We start from the raw sequence: 22,372 nt of genomic DNA on the forward strand, positions 1-22,372 counted from the left end.
GACAGGACCTTGAGTTGATGTTGGATTTCAGAGAAGCATTTGTTTTTTTCTTTCATTTGAGCTCCAGTCTGTTGGCTGTCTCCACTCAGCCCATCATCACATGCTCATTCGGCTCATGGCTTGTCTTCAGAGGGTGCTAGATTTGAGTAAAATACAATCTATCTCATTTTCCGGGTGCAGATACACAGCGCAAATTATGGGGAAACCTAGACAGGGTACCGTAAAGCAACATAAACTAAAGTTGCCTGCTGAATCTCTCCTTCGTGAGGCCTCTCTGCAGACAGAGTTGGTCTGTGTATAAATGCTTCAAACCATGTAGAAGACTTTTCATCTCTCTCAAAAACTGTCCCACATAATTTAAAGCCAAATTTCAAAGTTGCCATGTGTGAACTAGTCAAAGACGTCATTAAGATATCATTCCACATGCTCAATACGTGGACTTGTAGGGAACTCTGCACCTGAGCTGGAGCCGGTGAGAGAGAGAGGCTTTACCGTTAGTAAGACCTGCAAAACAAATGGGAGATAAGAACAAAAAGATCACTAAAGACTAGGGCTGGGTATCGATTCAAATGTCAAGAATCGATTAGATTCCGATTCTTAATATTCAGAATCGATTATCATGATTCAATCCGATTCAATATTGATTTGGCTTAGTGTTATTTAAAATGTTTTTTGAGCTGTTGCCTGAATTATATGACAGTAAAATAACTAGTGAAATAATAATTTCACAATAATTATTGTAAATAACTAAGAAATAAATAACTCAAACAGGCCTTTCAATATCCATTTAAAGTGCAAAAAAGAAAGGAATTGCAACAGTTCATGCAGTAAACCTAAAATCATTTTAGCTTATCTAATTTATTCTGTCACCACGCACACATATTGCCATGAAGCACCTGGCATTTTTCAGAAGTGTCATGACAAACTGTGTGTCCGACTATTGGGATTAAAGTTCACCTGGCGAAAATGATGGGAAAAAAAAAAAATCGATCTTTAGACATAAGAATCGATTTTTAGGAATTAATATGAGAATCGATTTAGAATCGGAAAATCGATTTTTTTCAACACAGGCCTACTAAAGACTTTTGGTTTTTCAGTCATGTTCTGAACAAATCGTTACACAAGTAGCTCGCACTGCTCATTAATGCCCCTAAATAATGCCTCTAACCATTTTCAAATGAACTCCTCCGGTTTCTTGTATAGTTTAACATAATTCCTGAGGAGTTTTTGTTTGTATAAAACATAAACAGTATAATAATAAACACATAATACAGTTTATGCCAATGGATTTATCCCCTTGCAAATCACTTGTAGCGAAAATATCATGACATCAAGACTCCCTACATGCTCAAGCAGACTATATGGCAACTTTGTTGAATATCATTTGGTTTATTTAAAACTTCTGTTCATAATTGAATTGGACTTGATTTGTTTGAGCATTAGACATGGATAACTGTGAATGCATTTCAGAAGAGGGACTAATAAAGCTACTGAATTTGAATCTGTAGCTGTCTTTGCATGTTTAAACCAAGGATGGAAAGATCATTTTTATTAATATTTCAGCAATAAAAGCCAGACTGTAAGGATGTGCTAGCAGAATGATGCAAGTTGAATTGATGCAAGTTTCCACTTAGATGTAACCAAACTTAAAAAAAGAATCAATTTAACCCAGTGGAGGCAATTACAACTAGAATAGTAAAGGAAGAAAATCCAACACAAAGAGAAGGAGGAATCACAATCCAAACACAGAAACCCTAAACCAAGTTCTCTGGTGGAGGGGATAATGATGACACACATTTCTTTGAATATCCACAGCCAATGCTTCCCTTATTTACTCTGTAATCACACAAGCAGTATGTTGTGATTTAGTGTCTCCCAACCCGGGGTCCGGGCCCCCCCTGGGGGGGCGCCTGAGATCTCTGGGGGGGGCGCAAAACTTTGTCTGCTTTGAGGATATGCAGTTGTAAAAATTATATTTGCGCATGTTAAATAAATAAAAAATCATAATAACACACCTAATGGAATACTGTAATCCAAGTCTGTATAAACCCACGTAGTATTTTAAAATGACCAAAATATATTTCTAAGTGATTTAGCAGGATAAAAACTTAATAAATTATTATTATATCATTATTCAACATTTAATCATACTACTACAGGTTGTTAAAGGAAAAATGTTAAAACATTTTGCTCTCATATTAAAAGGGACATTTTTCAGTAATTATTTTATGTCCTTGCAATTATTTTCTGTGCGTATTTTATACATTGGTGACACAAAATGAAGGTGAGAAAGACAAGTTATATGTATACAGGGTAAACCAAAGAGAAATGTATCACAAAAACATAATTATATTATAACATAATAATTGTTATTTTTTTTCAATTAAAGATTTTTAACGAATCACTTTACTCTATTGGTACTAGTACGTACGGGTCGGGGGGCCCGGCTGGTCTTAGACACAAGTAGGGGGGGACAAGGAAAAAAGGTTGGGAACCGCTGATTTAGAGCAAGCGGCAGAGCTAGCTGTAGTCGTGGGCCTCCGTCTCTCACCTGGCATGGACTAACCTGGTCAAGCACTGTCTTTTACAAGCCAGTAAGCAACTCTCCTCATCAGCAGTATGACTGCCCCCCCCCCCTCATACTGCCACATTAACACTTCCTTAGCAAAGTTGTCATTCCCTATTAAAACAAGTCCTTGTTTTGGCTCTGCTTTTCTTTTTTTTATTATATTAAATTATTTCATGGTGTTGGAAATCAAAGATTACAGCGTTGTGTTTCTGAGCTGAAAAAAGGCCTGCAAAGCTGCATGTTTTGAGAACAGCAGAGAAACAGGCGAGGCCAGTCTGCTGGCCCACACTAAGCCCCCACCCCCCCCCACCTACACACACACACACACACACACCCCATCCTCCGACACCTCCGACTTACACATCACCATAGCGACCCAACTCCAGATGGGATCGCCTCTTTCTCCTCTGTTCTGACCTTCAACCAAGCAAATCCGGGTGAATGTCTTTGAAGTGAAGAAATCAAATTGGGGGAAACATGCAGCTTTCCAACAGAAACAAGCCTGCACAGGCCCGATGCTGTTAGTAATGTTGAACAGGTGCGAGGGGTGAATCAAAGCATCTTTTGGCTTTCTTTATGGCATCCATCAGTAAAACTGGTAAGCTCGCAAAATGTTTGATTTACTCCAAACAGCACCTTTCAAGTTTCACACCATCTGAAATGTGTCTTCAGCTGTTGCAACAGTTCACCCATGTATCATTACGGTTATCAGGCTTCAAGATGTCATTCACACGCGCATTAGATGTAGACTCAACCATCTGGTTCTGGATTTCATGACATCCACAGAAAATTTTCTTTTTTCAATTTGAGCTTTTTTTTGACAATTTTTGGGCTTTTTGACTTCCTTTACGTTCAGCTGCATGCGATTTAATGCAGATAAATAAACTTCACAAGTTTAAAGGGTGAACGTGGTGGATCATTTGGGGGAAATCAAGACATAAAGTCTTAAGCAAGAAAGAAAATGGATTGTTGGTTTTCAGAATTTGTGCATGCTTTTTTTCTTTTTATTCAATGATATTTGATATATATGCAGTCTTCCATTTGGATTAATAAGCACTATTTTTCTTACAAAATTTAAAGTTTGTAAAATCTGCAGATAAAAGCCAAATAATTTGCAGTGCATCCAGATTCCAAATGTAACTAACAATATTAAGAAAGCCAATCAAAATTTTAATTAAGAAATGTTACTGTTACTTTTTGATTTTTATGGCGACAACACCTTCAAAACAAAAGTAGGGGTTCAGGTCGTTTCACACAGCAGGTTATGTTGAATGTTCCAGTTTTTTTATTTTCCCAGATGCCACAAAGTCATCAATCAGCCTAATTAACATGATTCAAAAGTTGATAACATTAATTGCTCCAAATAATATCCTGTTAGTGTTCAGTGCGACTGGATGTAGCTACTCATATTTTCCAGCTTGAAAGATTTTATCTTGATTTTTTTTTTTCCATTCATCCAAAGCGAAAGTGATAATGATAATAAAATAAGGAAGGTCATGTGTTGCCAAGGTGAATCGTGGCATCGGAGCTCCTTGATGATGGCCTTCTTACATACTCAGAGTTACCTGAACCAAAAGGATGTAACAACCCATGCGGGAACTTGGAAGAGATTTAACGTCTCTTTTTAGCTCAATGTTGCCTGATGTCGCAAAGATCGAGACCAGGCTGAGGTCATAAATCTAATCTCTGCTCTTTTTATACTCATTAATGTCACTAAAGCCTGAATTATGGTTCTGCGTCAAACCAACGCAGAGCACACGCCGTCGCCATGACGCCGTCATGAACCTTTGGACTTCTCCGTCACTCCATTTCACCGCGGTGCAGTACCCTCCACGGCCGCTAGTTAGCGATCTTTTCCTGAATGGTTTATCCGACTTATTCCAGTCACAGTGAATCAAAGAAATAAGGACAACTATTGTGCAAAAAACCAAAACAAAAAAAATCACACATACACAAAGAAAAGAGCACTGAAAGTTCACGACTGCTTCAAACCGGAAACCAGAAATGCGTTGCTACCAAGCGAAACAATCACAGCCCTCTCGTCTGCGTGTGGTCTGCGTCGCCTCGACGCATAGTTACAATTTTCGGGAGGTACGCGTCAGTGACGGCGAATGGTCTGCGTCGACGCGTACCACACGCCGTAGGCACGGCGTTGTTTTGACGCAGAACCATAACTCAAGCTGTGTCACTGATTCCAGTTGAATCTTATTAGTTGTAAGAAGTTCTAGGAATTAAAAATTATTACTTTTCTCTCTTTCTCAGGCCTTTTGTTTCTAGCTCCATTTCAACCTTTTTGAACCACGTCACTAATGTTAAGCACGTTGCTTTCCTAAAACATAACATAAAATATTTGTGAGAAATTAAATTTATAATTAAAAAATGTTCACTTTTACGAAATCCCAGCATTTTTGGAAAGGGCGTAGCACCCAGAAAAACTACGGCACACACTTTGACACATGACCCATTTCTAACCTGCTGACTAACTGATTAGCTTTGATAACTTCGGGCCATTTGGTCTCTTTACGTTTAACATCAAGGCTGTCGTCATCCACCGTAGGCATCCATACCCAAAGCTGAAAACACTTTTTCTTTTTAATTTAACATTTTTATTTGTCTGTTCCTTCCCCAACGTGCGGATGTAACACTCTGCTTGTGTGTGTCTGCAGGAGCGACCCACATCTTCACTCCCACCTGCCTGCTGGAGCAGCTCAAGGCCATGAACAAACCAGATGAGGAAGTGACGAGCTAAAAGCCTCACATCACATCTTCCTCCACCACCCCAACCACCCATGTTACCTCCGTATCCTTCCCAGCCACATCCAGTCTATTCATTGTGTATGCATCTTGCTTGAGAGAAAAAAAAATATGTCTTAGATGATTAAAAAAGAAAAAAATATATATATATGTTATATCAAAGAAGAAAATTGTTGCAAGTATTCTCATGTTTTCCAATGGATGCAACTAAATAAACTTATTTAAAAAGGATTATATGTCTAAACAGAAGGCCATTAAAAACAGAAAGTACCAAAATGACCTACTGTATGCTATAAAGCCCTCTAGAGTGTGTAAAAGTTAGACATTTTTCTCTTGTTCACTCCTTTGGGTTACCTCCTTGATGTGAGTTGTACTGGAAGCAGGTGGAGGGGGGATGTGCACCTTGAGAGGTTCATATTGTAAAATATATCACTCACTATACAATAGCCTTCATCTACACTCCCCTGCCGCTTTATTAGGTACACCAAGTGTACCTAAGTGTACCTAATAAAGTGTCCGGTGAGTGTCTGCCACATCAGAGAGGAGCCCCAGCCCCATTTCAGATGTCGTATTCAGTAGCATGCTTGGATTTGTGTGACATGTTCTGTGTTTTTATCAAGTGTGGGAGCAGCACAGCTGGCATTTAGCTCATTCCTAAGATGTTTTGGTTGAATACGTAACCAAAAACCATTGTTTCGAGTATCAAAGAGGATAAAAACATGCTTTGAAACCTCCCTGCCCGCCAGCTATCCACAGTTCAGGTTGTGTAGTGTAGCTAGGAGTTAGGAGGTGGTCTCTTTTTGTTTGTCTGAGAAATTCAAATCAGTCATTTTATTTATTTAGCGTCAACTTATGCAACTTGTTCATAATACATGTTTTTGCTGTTGGCTTACTAAGCTGTAACCCAAAGTTTTTTTTTTTTTTTTAAATCATCTTGCGATGGAAATGTTTTGAAAAGCGTATAGTTGGGAAGTAGCAGCGAACAAACATATAGACCACTTCCGTTGCCAAAATGGGCACGCGACATTATATGACGTAGGCTGAAAAAGGGTCTATAGATGTAGTTTTAGAAGTAGCTCCTGAGTGCTTGATGCTAGTGATGTTCCATACCACCGATCTCCTTTCAGATCAGATATTGAGAAAAATCCAGGCTGGTATCATCGATACCGATTTGATACTGATACATTGTGCAAATACACCTAATGTGCCTGGTACATCTAAGAAAATTGGTGTATTTTAGATGGCTTAATAATACAAGACATCAGAGTCGAACAATATAGCCGAACTATTACAACAACAAAACAAGAGTGTTTAAGAAAGGTGTTTCCATCACTAAAAAAGTTCCTAAGTAAAATAACAAAAACCATTTAAATAAATAAGAGAATATTAAACAAAAATAAGAACTTCTATAAAAATGAAAATGAAAAAAGTAGTTCCCATCAGCAGCGTGTCGTTTAGAGAAAATCTGAATAGTTTAGTTACTTTCCCCCGTATCAAAAGTATCGATATTTTCATTTAATAATCAATTTTAGAGCATACAGATCTGGTATTGGAAGTATGGATAGTTCAGTATTGATCCGCACATCACTAGTACACATCACTACTTGATACTCAAAACAAGTTCTCGGTTTGAGTATTCAGTTAAAATGCTTGGCTGAGCAGACGAGACAAATGAAGAGAGTTCTGAAAAAGCCAAAATCCTCCCTCCAGCTGCCTGAACCGTATTTTTCTTCCCATTCTTCAGAAAAACGTCATGTTTTAATGTTTAAAAGGCCGTTGCTTGCTGATATTTAATGACGAATCTTAAAAAGGGCCAGTTGTATTTCAGTATTGTATCCTGTCAGATTAAATCTTTTCATCGGTTTGTAAAGATGTTTAACTGGGCCATGCACTGAGTAGTGTTGTGTATGCATTATGTTGCCGTTTTAGCGTCTTACTGTTGAATGGTGATTTTCCTGATTGTGCTGTAGTGATGCTTTTCCTTTAAAATGCCAATGTGAAGCCGCCGTGTTTGTGACGTTTTAGCTGTAGCTGTTAGTGGTCCACTGGGAAAGAAAATATCTATTTTCTTTGTCTGTTTCCTCCTCTGGTGCAACGTAAAACCCTCCAATGGTGTATGGCTTTGCAAGCAAAAAAAACTCGACAAAAAACAAAAAAACTAACCTGTTCCCACTTTTATTTCCTCCCTCGACTCTCCTGGCCAAAAACAAGTTGTATATTGCACTATTATGCATTTTCTGTGATGCAAATGCTTGAATTATTTTTTTTTTATTTATATTATTATTATTTGCTGTTGTATAGAGTCGACTCTGTTAAATCAATTGATTTATATCAAAGTTATCAGTGAAAAATAATATTTAAACATTAGTCCGTCCTAAAACCATCTCATTTATCGGAATTGTATGTTTGCAAGTGTCGAAGCACAAACAGTACTTCCATGTGCACCTAATATGTACTAAGGCTGTCTAATAAATTGGCTTCCATTATATCAAAGTCTGACCTTTTCTTCCTTCTTGTGGGTTAAAATTTACTCTAAAAGTTAAAAATACAATCACAATTGTTCCCTTTAGGATTTATTTTTTAATTATTCATTTTATATGGCTCCTTAAGGACAAATTAGAAAACATAATAAAGGAATACAACAAATAACAGTTCATTTAAAACTTCAGCACCATCTACTGGCTGTGTGTTTCAGCCAAGCATGCTAATGTTTAAATCATATGTGTAAAAACTCTTCTTCCATGTTAGTGTTGATGGTTCACCTGCAGTCATGGTGGTATCTTTCCTCCTCCTCTGAGTTGGCAGGCTGAGGGGATACCACTTTATATATGTTAAAGCAAGAGAAAAACAGTTTTTCATAATAGGGCCCCTTTAAATTAGCCACACCTCAACCGCAACCTTTAGCCTCCAAGAGAGCAGGAAAAAGATTAGTGACTCTGAACGATGTGGTAAAACAGAAAAAAAACCTTTTTAGAGACAGTTTTTTTTCCCTTTTTTTTCAGTACAGCACAACAGGGTGCGTAGTGTGTGCACGCAAGTGTGTGCACGTTCAACATGAATTACTCATTCGTTGTTCATTCTAAGGCAAAGAAACAGCAGCTCCTTTTTTATGGGGTTTTACAACGCTGAAAACACGATTATAAAAATGATGTACCTATTCTATAATTACAGTGTCCTAAATGTTATACACTCAAATTATAAATGTGATTTAAAAAAACAAACAAAGACATATGTTTTGAGGATACCATCCACGTCAGCTCCTTGTTTGGCCATATTGGATAATAAATGCTTGCATTTGCAGTTCTTTGAAAGGACAACCATTTAAAACTGAGCTCATGAATATAAGAGTGCAGAGAAGACAATTAAGCTTGAATTGATCTTAGCACAGTAGTGTAAGGTAAAACATATACAGTAAATGAAATAAAACTGAAATCTTAGTTATCTTTTGATTTCTGTAAATTAGAAAACTGGCCGCACGATCAATAAATAGCTTGAAACAATGTCCTAAGTAATAATAACTACAGGATCAAATGTTCACATGTGCATGAAGTCTAACATTTCTCTGTGGTACATCACGGTTATGAAAATCAATATGATTTATGGTCCTTAATCATTGAAAAGTGATCATTTCAATCTTTTGGTGTAGATAGTATGCCTTCCAAAGAAACTCATTCACACTTGGCCACATGTCACAATTAAAAAGTCTTTCCCAGTTTTCCCGAGAGCGTTCACAGAAAGAAGGACCCTAGGATTTTTATTCACTTTGTCACACAAAAACGTGGTTTTCTTCTAAATTGAATTCCCGGTAACGTCTGCAGGCTGACAGGGCAGCTGTGGAGGTCACGGTTATCAGCCTGCTGGTGAAGGCAGTTTGGATGAGTTGCTGCAGCTCTGCATCAGTCGCTTCTGGTATTACAGGCCCATGGCCATAGAGTCAGCCATGTGTCTAGCGGTGTGTTTCATGTGTTGAGCAGCTCTGACGGCTCTGCTCAGAGAGACACCCAAGTCGGAGTCCTCTTCAACCGACAGCGAGGTTCTCGTCTTCCTCCTCCTCCTCCTCACATCGGTGCTTCTGAGCCCCGAGGAAGCATCTGTGCTCTTGTTTGGAGAAGTGTCCAAGGACCCCGAGTACAACCTGAAGATGATCCAAACAAAAGAGGAGGTTAGAAATAAAAATGTACCGTATTTTCCACTTTATAAGACGCACCACACTATAAGGCGCACCTTCAATGAATGACGTATTTTAAAAACCTTTTCCACATATAAGGCGCACCGCATTATAAGGCGCTACAGTAGAGGCTGGGGTTACGTTATGCATCCATTAGACCAAGGGTCGGCAACCTGCTCTTTCATCCTTATACTGCAGCTCTGAGTGGCTTGGGAAAATAAATTACAAAAAAAAAAATAAATAAGTATTTAATTGAAGTGTATTTTATTTGTGTTAGTTCTTTAATATTTTTTTGTTCTAAATTGTAAGATTATTGTGATCTTGACATATTAGAATAAATATATTTTATTGTTTTTTGTCGCTAAAAATAAACCTCACACTGGTAAAGCCGGTATTCTCGCCAAAACGCCATCCATTCGTCGCGACTTTCAACCCCAGCAAGGCCAAGTATGGAGAAATGTAAGCAAAGAAAAATATAACAATAAACGGTCAAATTTCAGCGCCTTTGCTGAAAAATATCCAGAGGGAGAAGAGAGAAAAAAAGCTGTTTGGGAACTGATGCGGAAGGCTGATCTGACGAAAAATCACTTCAAGAAGTGGGTGAAGTTGCGGCTCAATATTGATCCATATATAAGGCGCACCGGATTATAAGGCGCATGGTCAGTGTAGCAGTGCGAGTCAGCTTTTGAAAAAATTGAAGGCTTTTAGGTGCGCCTTATAGTGCGGAAAATATGGTAATGAATGATATCAATGTGAATCATATTTGGTTTACGTGGCCATGGACTGACAGTCTGCTGCTCCAAAACTAAAGCCTTCAGACTCAGCTGTGCAACTGACTGGTAAACTTGTCAGCTTCATACTCAGAAACTAATATCCTCTACATTCTGTAAAGGGAAGAAGTCAAACATCCATCCATATTCCAAAAACAACTTATGAACAACGTAAGAGAGGGCAGGTTACTTACAAGAGCTGCGGTGTGTACACCGGCATGCAATGGAGCAGCGTGGTTGGGGTTGCATCTCCAACATATCTGCTGCCGGCTGCTCCATCGGGAGGTTTGGCTGGTGGGGAGTGTAATTGTGTGGAAGCGTCTCGTTTGTGAGAGTCTGCAGCAGGACCGCGGTGACAGCAGGAGGATGGACGCATTTGCTCTCTGTCGCCTCCACCTGGTCCCAATAGTGCGGTTAGAAAAGAGAGGTTTATCAGGAACCGAGCAGAACAATTAAAGGAACTTTCTGGAGTTGAAACATTTTTAGATTTATCACTAGATGGTAGGGAGAATTAACTTCTAAAACTTGCCTATTTTGTCATAGATACCCAAACACTGAACCAGACACTCAACTGAGCAACTTGTTCAAACATATTCATATTATCTAGACTCTCTTTTTTCTTTGTACATTTTGTTTTTGTTATTTGGGGCTCTCTTACGTTCATCGTGTCCTCTGAAACTTGACAAACAATGAAGACTGCGGGGAGATGGAGCTCTGCTATCAAGTTCATATGCTGTTTCAGACATAGGATGTTGTCCTGCAACGCAGAGGAAGCACAAAAGAAACATTTGAGGTTCAAAACACTGGAGTTTTTGTAATAATCTAAATTAAAACATATTTTCAATTAGTCTTTAAGGCCTACAATTATTTTAACAGTCTTTTTAATATGGGAATGAAACTGTGTTTAATGGATATTTTTTTTAAATGTAGCAACTGGAACATTTCATAATATTAATCATTAAAAAAACACTTCTGAATGTGTCCTTGCTGGAAGGCATCGTGACTAGGATGTTTGTTCTTACTGGTCTGCGTTCCCTGGCTGAAGACAGCAGGGTAAAAACTGCCTGATGTTACAGATGTTTGAGTACATCTGGACACCGCAGGCTGAGGCTTTGCCTCGGAGAACTCCACATCTGAACTTCTCACTGCAAACAGCAACATTAGATGCTCAGAAACATTCAAAGTTGTTAAAAATCACAGTTTGTAATGGTAGTAAAGTCTGGATTATCCACATTTACAGATTAGCGTAATGGGTTCATTAAAATGAACTCACAGATATCGTGTAGTGGCGTTTGTGTTTGTGCAGAGACTGATCTCTCCTTTGTTGTTGCTCTTTGTGCAAAATCATCCTCCACTCCATCAACTGTCTTCGTTTTTCTCCATCCCTGGTTGACTTCACTCTTTTGCCTCCTAGAGGTAAACAGTGAAGGAGGAGCCAAAGAGAGCAAAGGTTAAGTAATAAGCACACAACTAGAGTACACGACTGTTTACACAACTGTTTATGATTATTATTGTTATTATTAGGGCCCGAGCACTTGTTTTTCCTTGTTTTTATTTTTAATTTTCTTCTTCAGACGAAAGGAAGGCCTTTTTGCCCCCCTAAACGTGCCCCAAAAGTCACCAAATTTTGCACGCAAGCCAGGCCTGGTGATAAATTTGATATTTAATGGTTTGCATTAATGGGCTAATGGCTCAACAGCGCCCCCTAGAAAACTTTGTGCCTCAAGCCCCACAATACGTTTTGACGTACATGCACGAAAATCGCTACACACCTGTATCATGTCGCAACTTAAAGAAAAGTCTCTTGGTGCCATGGCCGAAACCGAACAGGAAGTCGGCCATTTTGAATTAATCGTGTAATTTTGGCAAAATTTATGCCATTTCTTCGGCAGTTAATACGGCCCAAACCGTAACGTATACCCAGGTGTGTTATACATCAAAATGTGCTAGATCTAGATCTAGATCTTGAGACACCTGGTCCACAGGGGCTGCTACAACTCACACGTGACAATATCCCACAAAGTCATTGAGATTAATTTCTTATATTTGGGTATCTTAGACAAAGCTTCTATTTTTGACGGATCTATAATGTCTCCCGGTGGAAGTCATTCAACTGTGGTTTGCGATTGATGCGAACCTGCTCAGACCCTGATGATATCCGCTTGTGGTTTAAAGTATTTTTGCTTCTTTGTACAGAAGAACTCGCTACGAGAGTTGACCAAGTCAATGGTTCAGAACCAGGAATTTGGTTAAATGAAGGACAGAAACCAACCAAATGTGAGGTGTCGATGTGTCGTGATGAGAACAGTTCTGCTGAGCTGGTGCTGGAGTCACAGCGCTGGGACGATTCTCACTTCCCACAAGGCTATCTACTTTCTCCTGCAGTTTGGTAACCTCAGCCTTCAATGCCAGCACTTCCTGCATCGCTTCACTATAAAAAGAAGAGAAAAACAAAAAATATTATACAAAATTTCACACAAAAGTCACAAAGATAATTCACTTGGCTGGTATTAAGTGTTTCCAGCATAGTCCACTCTACTTCCCTTTACAGCAAGTTACAGTTCAATGCCAGTAAATTCCACAGCTTGTGACTACAAAACTGTCGTATGGTCAAATAATCAAACTGTCCAGATCAAGTCTCAGCTCAAAGGCGTGCTGCACAAAAGTAGGAGTAAGACATCCTGGGTGGATGAGAAATGGTGTTTGAGGTGAGTTCCTCCTAGTTTAGTGAATGCAGGCCAGGCTTAAATGGTGCAGGGACGTAGAACCAGGTGTAACTAACCCTGGTATGTGCGCATTTAGATCTACTGATTTAGAAGTGGAGGTGACACCATAACCCCCCAAAAAAAGGCAACTCAGCAACTATTAATAAACTTAAGCACTCTGCCTGGCAGACAAAGGACAGACTGAATAGTATAGTCCATCATATACAATACAATACACTTAAAGAGCTCGTATGCTAAATAAAAATAATATTACTTAATAATTTGCTTAGCATGCCTGTAAAAGTAATTTCATGCAGACATGCAGCTCGGAAGGCATGGCAAATTGATTCTTTCTTAAGATATTCTGTACCTTTAATTGAATATAAAAATATGGTACTAGAAAAAGAAAGAAAATACAGACCAAAACATCTGCTGTAGACAATAACTTTCCTTTAAATCAGTAACATAACATCCAACAAGGCTCCCAGAAACGTGTGTGTTATTAGGAGGATATGTGCCCTACACATCTCTGGTTCTGCACTCTTGTCTGGTCAGTCATTGGAAATGTGTGGTTGCTGCCATCTACTGGTCCATAAAGTAAGAACACCCTCATTGAAAATCATTCATAACTGTTATTCTGTGAAAATATTTTCAAAGAAATATAAATGGAATTTAAAATCTCAATGTATATTTTAAAACCAAGAAACCTAACAAAAAAGTCATCATATTAGTCTCTTTTTGGTTAGGTTAAACTTCTAAAGGGATCAAAACAGGCAGACACATGGCTGTATCTGCCATTGAAAAATAACCTCAAACCCCAGAGCATCAGTTTAATACCAACCCAGCAGGTTTGAGAAACCCCGGTTTGGACCAGGCTAGCTGCACAGAATTAATCTCTGCTGTAACTTATGCTTTTGCTTTTATGCAACTGACTCCAGGATTAGTTCAGCCAGAATAAGTGATTCATCACGGCTTAATTTTTCTATCTTGGCTTTGTGCAACAGTCCTCAGGTGTCATTCCCAACACACAAACACTCTGAAAAGACTCATGCAACACACACCATGCAGGGAAGCAACAGATGATACCTCCTATTATGAAATCTCAATAGCAGCAGATCCTGTAATAAAATATATAATACAATAAGAACATTAGGAAGATGAGCATTTTCAAGGGTACGTATCAAAAAATGAGTCCTAGATGTAGCTACAGACCAGAAAAAAAAAAAAAAAAAAAAATCACCTTCCTTGTGAACACATATCATCATCCCACTGACGGTAGAAAAGTCTAAAAAAGTTCCTAAAATTTGTAAATGTGGCACAGGATTTCGTTTAATGTAGGTATTTGATTTAATTTAATACAAAGTCCAAAGTTCTGTTAACCAGACCGGATGAGTAACACAAATATCATACCTCTTCATTGCACTTTTGTACTGTTGTTTTCTGAGTAGCCTGCAGCTGTTTTTGTTTTCTTACGTTGATGTTTTAAGGGAAGAAAAATGGAGTAAAGGTGTTCACATTTCAGATGGCATCATCCATGAAGCTCTTTTGATATTTTATGCAGGCTTTGTGTTTTTAAAAGAACATTTAAACATATACCCTGCTGGTCCTTCCTCTAAGCCCTTTTATTCAAAACTGGAAAAAAAAAGCTAAAGAAAGATTTTTTTCCACTTTTTCCTTTTTATAATCTTATCTGATGCAAATTCCAATCCAAATTCTGAGAGTGGCTGAAAATCGGAGATAATGTGAAATGTGAGTTATGCAATGTGTTGTAAGCCTCGTTACAAGCTACAGACGTTTGTTTTCCCCATCCAAAGCTCTGGTAATAACTTCTCAGCTATCATAAATGCTTGATTTGAGTGATTTCTGCTGGAGTCTAACAGCAGGGGCAGCAAGTCACGCTGCACTACTGCTGAGTGGAGACATGACCTGCACACTTGAAGCCCCAGCCCCTAATCTCTGTGGGGATGGCTTGTTTACACAGTGATTGCCATGGCAGCTGGAGCTACACACTTACTTGTAATCTGCAGCCGGACCGGATCGCTGTGCTCTCAGAGAATCGCCATGGTGACAGAGTGCAGCTGGCGAGAAGCTTGTGTGGGAGCTACGGAGAGAATTGACTGATGTTGCGTACGGGTCACTATGTTCTACTTCAGATCCAGTGTGAACTGTGGAGACAAGCAGGACAGAGAAGTCACATGAATAAAGAAAATCATTTAAAAAAAAGAGATCGTTAAGTGTCACAACAAAAGAAATACATCAGACTCAACATCAGGATACTACGGAAGAGTATTAGGGCCAGGCAGGAGAAAAATAAAAATAATATTTTGGAGGAGGAAGATTTTTTTTTTTTATTATGCACTTCGAGAAAAAAGTCAAAATGTCGAGATTAATTTTGAAGTACAATTTCAAGAAAAAAGTCGAAATGTTGAGAAAAAAGTCGAAATGTCGAGAAAAAAGTCGAAATGTTCAGATTAATGTTGTACGACGGAGTATTAGGGCCAAACTAAGACAAAAAAAAAATGGAAATAACGAGAATAAAGCCATAATAATATGAGAATAAAGTCGTAAAATTACGAGAATAAAGTCATAATATTAGGAGAATAAAGTCGTAATATTTTGAGAATAAAGTCATAATATTACGAGAATAAAGTCGTAATATTACGAGAATAAAGTCGTTATACTAAATATATTATAAATACCGTATATAAATATAACTTCACAAGATGCTCAATATTCCTCATTTTAACATAGAGAAGATGCTCTTCCTGTTTGAGTTCTCATAAATTATATTCTAATAATATTGCAACTTTATTCTCATAATATTACGATTTTATTCTCGTAATATTACAACTTTATTCTCATAATATTACGACTTTATTCTATTACGACTTTATTCTCGCAACATTATGACTTTATTCTCGTAATTTTACGACTTTATTGTCATTATATTATGACTTTATTCTCGTAATTTCCATTTTTTTGTTTTAGTTTGGCCCTAATACTCCGTCGTAGGATAATAAGTAGAGACTCACTGTTGTCACTTTCTGGCCCAAATTCACTGGATCCACTGCTAGCGGGCTTTGGTTCTGTATGATTTATCTGTTGCTGTGTATTCCTCCACTGCCCCTGTCTCGTTCTCCTTGACGGTCTGTGGCCGGGCTGAGAGTCCACTCTGTGTTTCTGGACTATAGGTCTGTGAGACACAGTGGGAGGAGGAGGTGATGCAGCTGCTGGGCCTGTTTCACATCTCCTGGAGCTTCCCTCTTGAGAAATTGAAACACTGTTCCCCATAAGGAGAACATTTCAACATAAAAAGGATAGATAAAAGGAGGTGATCTGTCACAAAAGAATGAAAAAACTGAAAGTCTCTGCTTTAAAGTAAAAAGAACGGGAATCAAGCCAAAGGTCATGTTATATGGATGGGGGATGATAAATGAGGTAACCTTTGAAGTGTAATAGATAAAAAGAGAGGCATTGCAGAGTGTCTCACCTCTCTGACGCCCTCTGGTGGAGAAGACCAGGAGCTGCTGCAGACGGAAGATGGCTGGTCTCTGACCCAACAAACCCACTGTCTGTCTCTGGAGACACGATCCCGTCCTGGTCAACACAACACACAAATCACCTGTTCAGCATGTGGTGATACAGTACTTTTTGCTTCTATAATTTCCAGTAATCAGATGGTTTTTAATTCATTTGTGCACCATGATTGCTTATAAAGTAATAACTCTCAAACAGCAGACAGAATGGAGCCGTTGGGTGATAAAATTATGAGACACGAAAGTAATAAGTTTAACAACTGATACAAATAACAACAAACTTTAGAAGAACGAATCACACAAAATAACCAAAGCAAAGATTGTGATAGTTTTACTCCTTGAGCTGGTATAAACCATGCTGCTCCTTCGGGACAGTGGGAGCTCGTTAGTCTCAGACTGACGAGAGCAAACATTTCTCAGTATAAAATGGTCTGAATTTCATGTAAGTGCCTCCGTGTACCCTGCCAAAGCAGGAGTGGTCCAGATCCCACCTGAAGGCACAAGTATGACAGACATGTGACTTTTGAGTCTCTAGAGTGTCAGGACCTTTTGATGAGATCATGGACTGTGAATGACGATATACTGTATCTCTGCAATTGGACTCCGGGGAGCATGATTGTGAAACTGTCTTAGCAGTTAATAGATGCAGTTTTTGAAAACTGATTGAGATCTGTACATCTTTACTTGTAAGAGGTGTGTTTCTTTGATTTCATCTTTTTTCAGCCAATCATGTCACTGTACTGTTGCCAATCAAAATCATTAGTCACAAGATAATCCCCCAGGCGCCCACACTTTCTGAGAAACTGCCATCTTAAATTCAAAATGAGCCAATACTTTCCATGAAATGGTAAAATGTTTCACTTTTGGTGTTTTCTATGTTGTAACATTAATGATACATGGGTGTATGAATATAGGAAATGACATTCTGTTTTCATTTACATTTTAGACAGCATCTCATCATTTTTTGGAAGTGCCTTCTTACAGATTTTGATGGAAACCCTTTTAAAAACACTTTAAAGTGCGCCAGTTAACAATGCTTCTCACCTGAGAGAGCACTCTCTTGCTTCCCATGTCATCCTTGGAGCTCTGTTTTTGTGACGCAGTGATATCTGCTAAGCTGCTCTGACTGCTGCTGGGGGGACTCCACAACCTCCTTCTGCTGCGGGGAAGCAGAACCGGAAGCATGGTGGACTGGCTGACCAGAGGAGGACTGGAGCTGGTGTGTTGAGGATTGCTGGTGGACAGAAGAGGAGCAGGAATGGAGTCAGGTGGTCAATGGATGGAAGAGGTAGTAAAAGAGGGGGGGGGGGGGGGGGGGTGCAAGGTTTAGCCAGCAGCAACACTGTTTTTATCAACAGTGCTCTGATGACTCGCTCTGCAAGGCCTGCGTGCTGTGTGCTCTGTCAGTTTCCAAAGGGGAATAATGGTGGCTTAATGAGTACAACTTTTTTGTGCTGAAATGATGCAACCAGTGTGTTAAGTTGCTGCAGACAGCTCAAAGTAGAGGCATTAAGGCACTTGAGAGTCACTGAGATTACGCTGCTGAGACCCCATTAGAAGTTGGTCTGCGATGTCTTGCAGTATTGTGTAATTATGTAAAAGCAAATGTGTCCTGAGCCAAACAGAACAACGACCCAATCACCAGACATGGCCACACATCAGCTATGTGTCTAGATGGGCAGCAAGAATTGATTCCCATATTTTCTGAACCAGTTTAGAGCTACACCTGAGGATAGTTACTTTTAACTGGGGGTTGAGTGGTCCAATTGTTTTTCATGTTTTTATTTAATGAGACAATTTCACATAGGCAGAGCTTTCCAATAACACATGGCAGCCACTGCAAAAAATGTTGTGTTCTGTCTTACACTGAACATTGTACAACAATTACATTGTTCATAATTCAAAACGTCTGGTCCTTACCAAGGCTTAAATGTAAATACAACCTCTGATGAACTACATACAACATATTGGATTATGTCATTTTTTATTTAACAAAAACTGGACTAAAAAGGAGAAGCAGTCTGTGAAAAACTAAATACACCCGGTCATGTCAAGGCTTACATGCCATGTTAGGTTTCGGCCAAATGTACGTTATTGCTGAACATTACCACCTCTTCAATTAGAAGGACATTATACCAGAAGTCTTGTGCTTTGTTCAGATGCAACAAACCTAAGCTGTGCTGCCATGTGCTGTAATGAACATTAAGAGTTAGCGTTCTGAGGCCTGTAGAGATGTAGCCGTGGGGTAAGTTGTGATTTCTCCGAGCATTACACAGCCTGGTGTTGGGGTGAACTCCCTGGGACGTTCTGGGAAGACTGGCAACTGTCCTGATTCTTTTACGCTTCTGAATAATCTTATCAGTGTAGAATGAGGGGCTCCAAATTGTTTGCCAATTGCCTTATAACTCTTCCTAGATTGATGGGGAGCAAGAATTGATTCTCCAAATTCACTGACTGCTCCCTGGCATTGTGCTCACACACATCTGAAAACTCCAGAGCCACAAACTGCCAAAACCTCTGCTTTAAAGAGGTGCTCACAGTTTCTGATGATCAAATAATTAAGTGCTTTAGATCAGTAGCTCCTGGCTGCCACTTACACCTTTTATTTGTATAGGAGCAGTAAAGGATGTACTTATTCACCGGTATACACATACTGGTTCATGCTATATTAAAGAAAACAGTGTAACATGTCATCTGATGGGTTTACTTTCAAAGCTTGTTGATATGTTTTGATATATGTATCAGAAAAAAACATTGTGTCAAAATATCCCTCCTTTTAATTACTACACTAAAAACAGCAGTTTTTTTAACGATACCTTTAGATAGTACATTTATCAGCTAAAAATAAGTTTAACTTCTTTGTCCTAACAGCGGAAAGTTTTGATTTGATGGTCTTTTACTGAATGGAGGAAGCAGTACTAGGATGTGCCGTTTGAAGATGTTTTGGGTTTGAACAAAATGTGAAACACTTTTGAAGTCTAGAAAATGTTAAATGAGTTGAGGTCAAATCAGACATCACTCAACTCTCTACAACAATAAATATGAACGCCAATGTTCCAGAGGTCCAAATACCTGCGTGACTGTTCATGATCAATGTTACACGTGAATACGCATCTAGTAAAAGAAGATCTGAATGACTTTCAAAATTGTCCACTAGAATGCAATTCAGTCATTTCCAGAAACTTTAAAGGAGCATGAGGCAGGATTGAGGCAGGATTTATGAAAAAAATTAGTATACGTTTTAAGTTTTCTAGTAATAATGTCAGATGAAGCGTTCCAAACCAAAAAGAATGTTTCCTCTAGTGTATCTCTCCGTTGCCTTGAACAGGCTGTGTGCTGCAAAATGTGCTGCAATTGTGACCAGAATTTCCCGCGCTGTCCTGCGGATGTGACGTCACATGACGCTGCATGTGCGTTCTCCCCGTTCTCCCGTGCCGGCTTCGCTGTTGGCTGCAGTACCCCCGACGGCCGTCGTGGTGAAGGGTGGCGCTAGAGAGTCTCATTTCTTAAAAGGAGCCTCAAGCTCCTTTAAATGTATAAAAGTGGGTTTTTTTTCCAAATACATTTTTTTGCTCACAGTTGCTTCTATGAGATATAACCTACATATTTATAAATCGATTCGTGCTCATGTAGATACATTTTTATACTGTTAAGTCACATGAACTGAGCCACCCGATGTGTAAACAAGGCCTCGGACACATCTCAGAACTCCTCAGTAAAAGAGCAAAGAGTTGTATGATGAAAATGTGACCCATCTTCTCCTTTCCTTGGAGGACTAACCTTGGTGAGGTAGTTCTCCAGACCACACGTCTTATATCTCCTGCGGCTTGCTGCTCCTCCTCTTTGTCCCCATGCTGCATGTCACATTTTAATGTGGCAGAGTGGGGAACATTTTTAGACAGTTCTTTGAAGCGTCGCTGGCTGATCACAAGAAAGACAAGAGAAAACAAAAGCAACAATGATGAGAATCATTTTGCGTGACTATAGAGAAACAAAATATGTTGAGTGTCAAATTGTCAAATTTCAATTACAAAATTACACTACTCACTTATCAACAGGCTCTGTGAAATCTTGAACAATAGAGGTAGTCTGGGGTCTGTGGTCAGGAGAATGAAGGGTTTCTTCATCCTGCACCTCCTCTTTGTTGCTTCTTTTAGCAATTTTTGCTTCTTTGCCAGGATCAACCAGAGAAGGAAGAATTGGACTCTGGAAGGAGACCAAGTTGTATTACTGTCTAAAATCGGATGCGGCTGCAGTTAGAGCAGAATACTGCTCAGAGTAACTAGAGGTGTTGTTTAAAAAGTAAAAAATTACATTAAGTAAAAAAAAAAGAAAACAATAAATATACAGCACAAATTAGCACATCTGTTGTTTTATCTAAAGACCAACATTCACATACAGGACTGTCTCAGAAAATTAGAATATTGTGATAAAGTCCTTTATTTTCTGTAATGCAAAAATGTCATACATTTTGGATTCATTAAAAATCTACTGAAATATTGCAAGCCTTTTATTATTTTAATATTGCTGATCATGGCTTACAGCTAAAGAAAACTCAAAGATCCTATCTCAAAAAATTAGAATATTCTGGAAATCTTAATCTTAAACTGTAAGCCATAATCAGCAATATTAAAATAATAAAAGGCTTGTAATATTTCAGTTGATTTGTAATGAATCCAGAATGTATGACATTTTTGTTTTTTTTTTAAATTGCATTACAGAAAATAAAGGACTTTATCACAATATTCAAATTTTCTGTCCTGTATTTGTGATTCAAGCAATCAAGTCAAAGTGTGTAACTGCACAGTTTTGCTGCTTTATAGAGATAATTGTCAGTTCTGAATAAGAACAAAGCTAGATTTTAACTGCTAAAGAAGAAAAACTAAACAAGCATGCCGGAATTGCACTAAAAGTAACCGCCCTTAAATGCATTTTAGAGTATTTTTACAAATTCATTTTTATTCAGCACTTTAAGTTCAGCACCCCACTAAATCGCTGCTGAAATTAGCACTCTATTATGATGAACCGACCATCAGAGTTAATCTGAAGAACTGTAATAAACTGAACTGTGTGACACCTAACAATCCACATCCCTCGTTCAAACGATATATTCCTAAATGCAAAGACTGCACCCACTCTCTTTGTGACACTGCTGCAGATAAACGTAAACAAATTCACTCTAAAGGGAATGTTAAAAAGAGAGAGAGATGTTTACATTGATCCCAGGGACACAACAACATAAAAGACAATGCTGGTACCAGAGGATGAAAGAGCATTTCTCCACCATCACAGGAGTCAAATGAAGGGCTGGATTGAAGTGTTGGAGAAGAAAAGGCCTCGCTGGCGGGTTGCTCATGCTGCGGCTGTTCCACCTGCTCCTTCAGCTCTTCCATGCGCACCCCACACTGAAAGATCAGCCCCTCCAACTCCCTGATGGGTACATGGTGGATGTCCAAACATCCAAATGAATAAATGCTACATTCATCTTGTACAAATATTGACCAACTATGGCTGAACTGATCATTCTTACCGCCCAGGGTCAAAGTGGGAGGTTTCTACTCCTCTCTGCTGCAGGAGCTTGTGTTCGTCTCTTGCTAAAAGGTAGCCAGTTTCTAAGGAGTCGAGGTCTTTGGTGAGCTGAGCAAGACCCTGAAGAAGAGCAACGTCTCATGCTGAACAAGTGGTGGCAAACAGAAGGAGTCATGAAACGAGTGCTGAATTGAAATCAGTTTGTTCTTACCTTCGTCTTTTCAAATGAGTTGAGTTTTTCACTTTTAAGAAGATCTTCAAAAGCTTGCATCTGAATAAAGAGTGAAATATTGTACCTGTGAGCCCTTTTCAATCATCAACGACCAGCTCGACTTAAAGAA

General features: G+C 38.9%; 2 protein-coding genes across 3 annotated transcripts in view; one reads left to right on the top strand and one right to left on the bottom strand.

The window, feature by feature from the left end:
• stxbp1a (syntaxin binding protein 1a) overlaps window positions 1-7,817 on the top strand; it is a 42,650-nt gene extending 34,833 nt beyond the window's left edge. For both annotated transcript variants that reach the window (XM_061734477.1, XM_061734478.1), the window contains one exon: window positions 5,236-7,817. Coding sequence is in view for 1 of the 2 variants with exons in the window: in XM_061734478.1 (XP_061590462.1) it covers window positions 5,236-5,318 (83 nt within the window). In the remaining variant the exon portion in view is untranslated. The remainder of the gene's footprint in view (window positions 1-5,235) is intronic.
• Window positions 7,818-8,393: 576 nt separating this feature from the next.
• Window positions 8,394-22,372, bottom strand: part of akna (AT-hook transcription factor) — a 32,995-nt gene continuing 19,016 nt past the window's right edge. Inside the window, exons 8-22 of the mRNA XM_061734473.1 lie at window positions 22,243-22,302; window positions 22,033-22,151; window positions 21,761-21,932; window positions 20,551-20,708; window positions 20,283-20,423; window positions 17,547-17,736; window positions 16,457-16,563; window positions 15,999-16,246; window positions 14,981-15,131; window positions 12,534-12,692; window positions 11,535-11,671; window positions 11,284-11,406; window positions 10,920-11,018; window positions 10,456-10,657; window positions 8,394-9,458 (exon numbers count right to left, since the gene is read on the bottom strand). Of these exons, the coding sequence (XP_061590457.1) occupies window positions 9,236-9,458; window positions 10,456-10,657; window positions 10,920-11,018; window positions 11,284-11,406; window positions 11,535-11,671; window positions 12,534-12,692; window positions 14,981-15,131; window positions 15,999-16,246; window positions 16,457-16,563; window positions 17,547-17,736; window positions 20,283-20,423; window positions 20,551-20,708; window positions 21,761-21,932; window positions 22,033-22,151; window positions 22,243-22,302 (2,289 nt within the window). The 3' untranslated portion in view covers window positions 8,394-9,235. The remainder of the gene's footprint in view (window positions 9,459-10,455; window positions 10,658-10,919; window positions 11,019-11,283; window positions 11,407-11,534; window positions 11,672-12,533; window positions 12,693-14,980; window positions 15,132-15,998; window positions 16,247-16,456; window positions 16,564-17,546; window positions 17,737-20,282; window positions 20,424-20,550; window positions 20,709-21,760; window positions 21,933-22,032; window positions 22,152-22,242; window positions 22,303-22,372) is intronic.

Source organism: Cololabis saira, chromosome 11, assembly GCF_033807715.1.
Source record: "Cololabis saira isolate AMF1-May2022 chromosome 11, fColSai1.1, whole genome shotgun sequence".
NCBI lineage: Eukaryota > Metazoa > Chordata > Actinopteri > Beloniformes > Belonidae > Cololabis > Cololabis saira.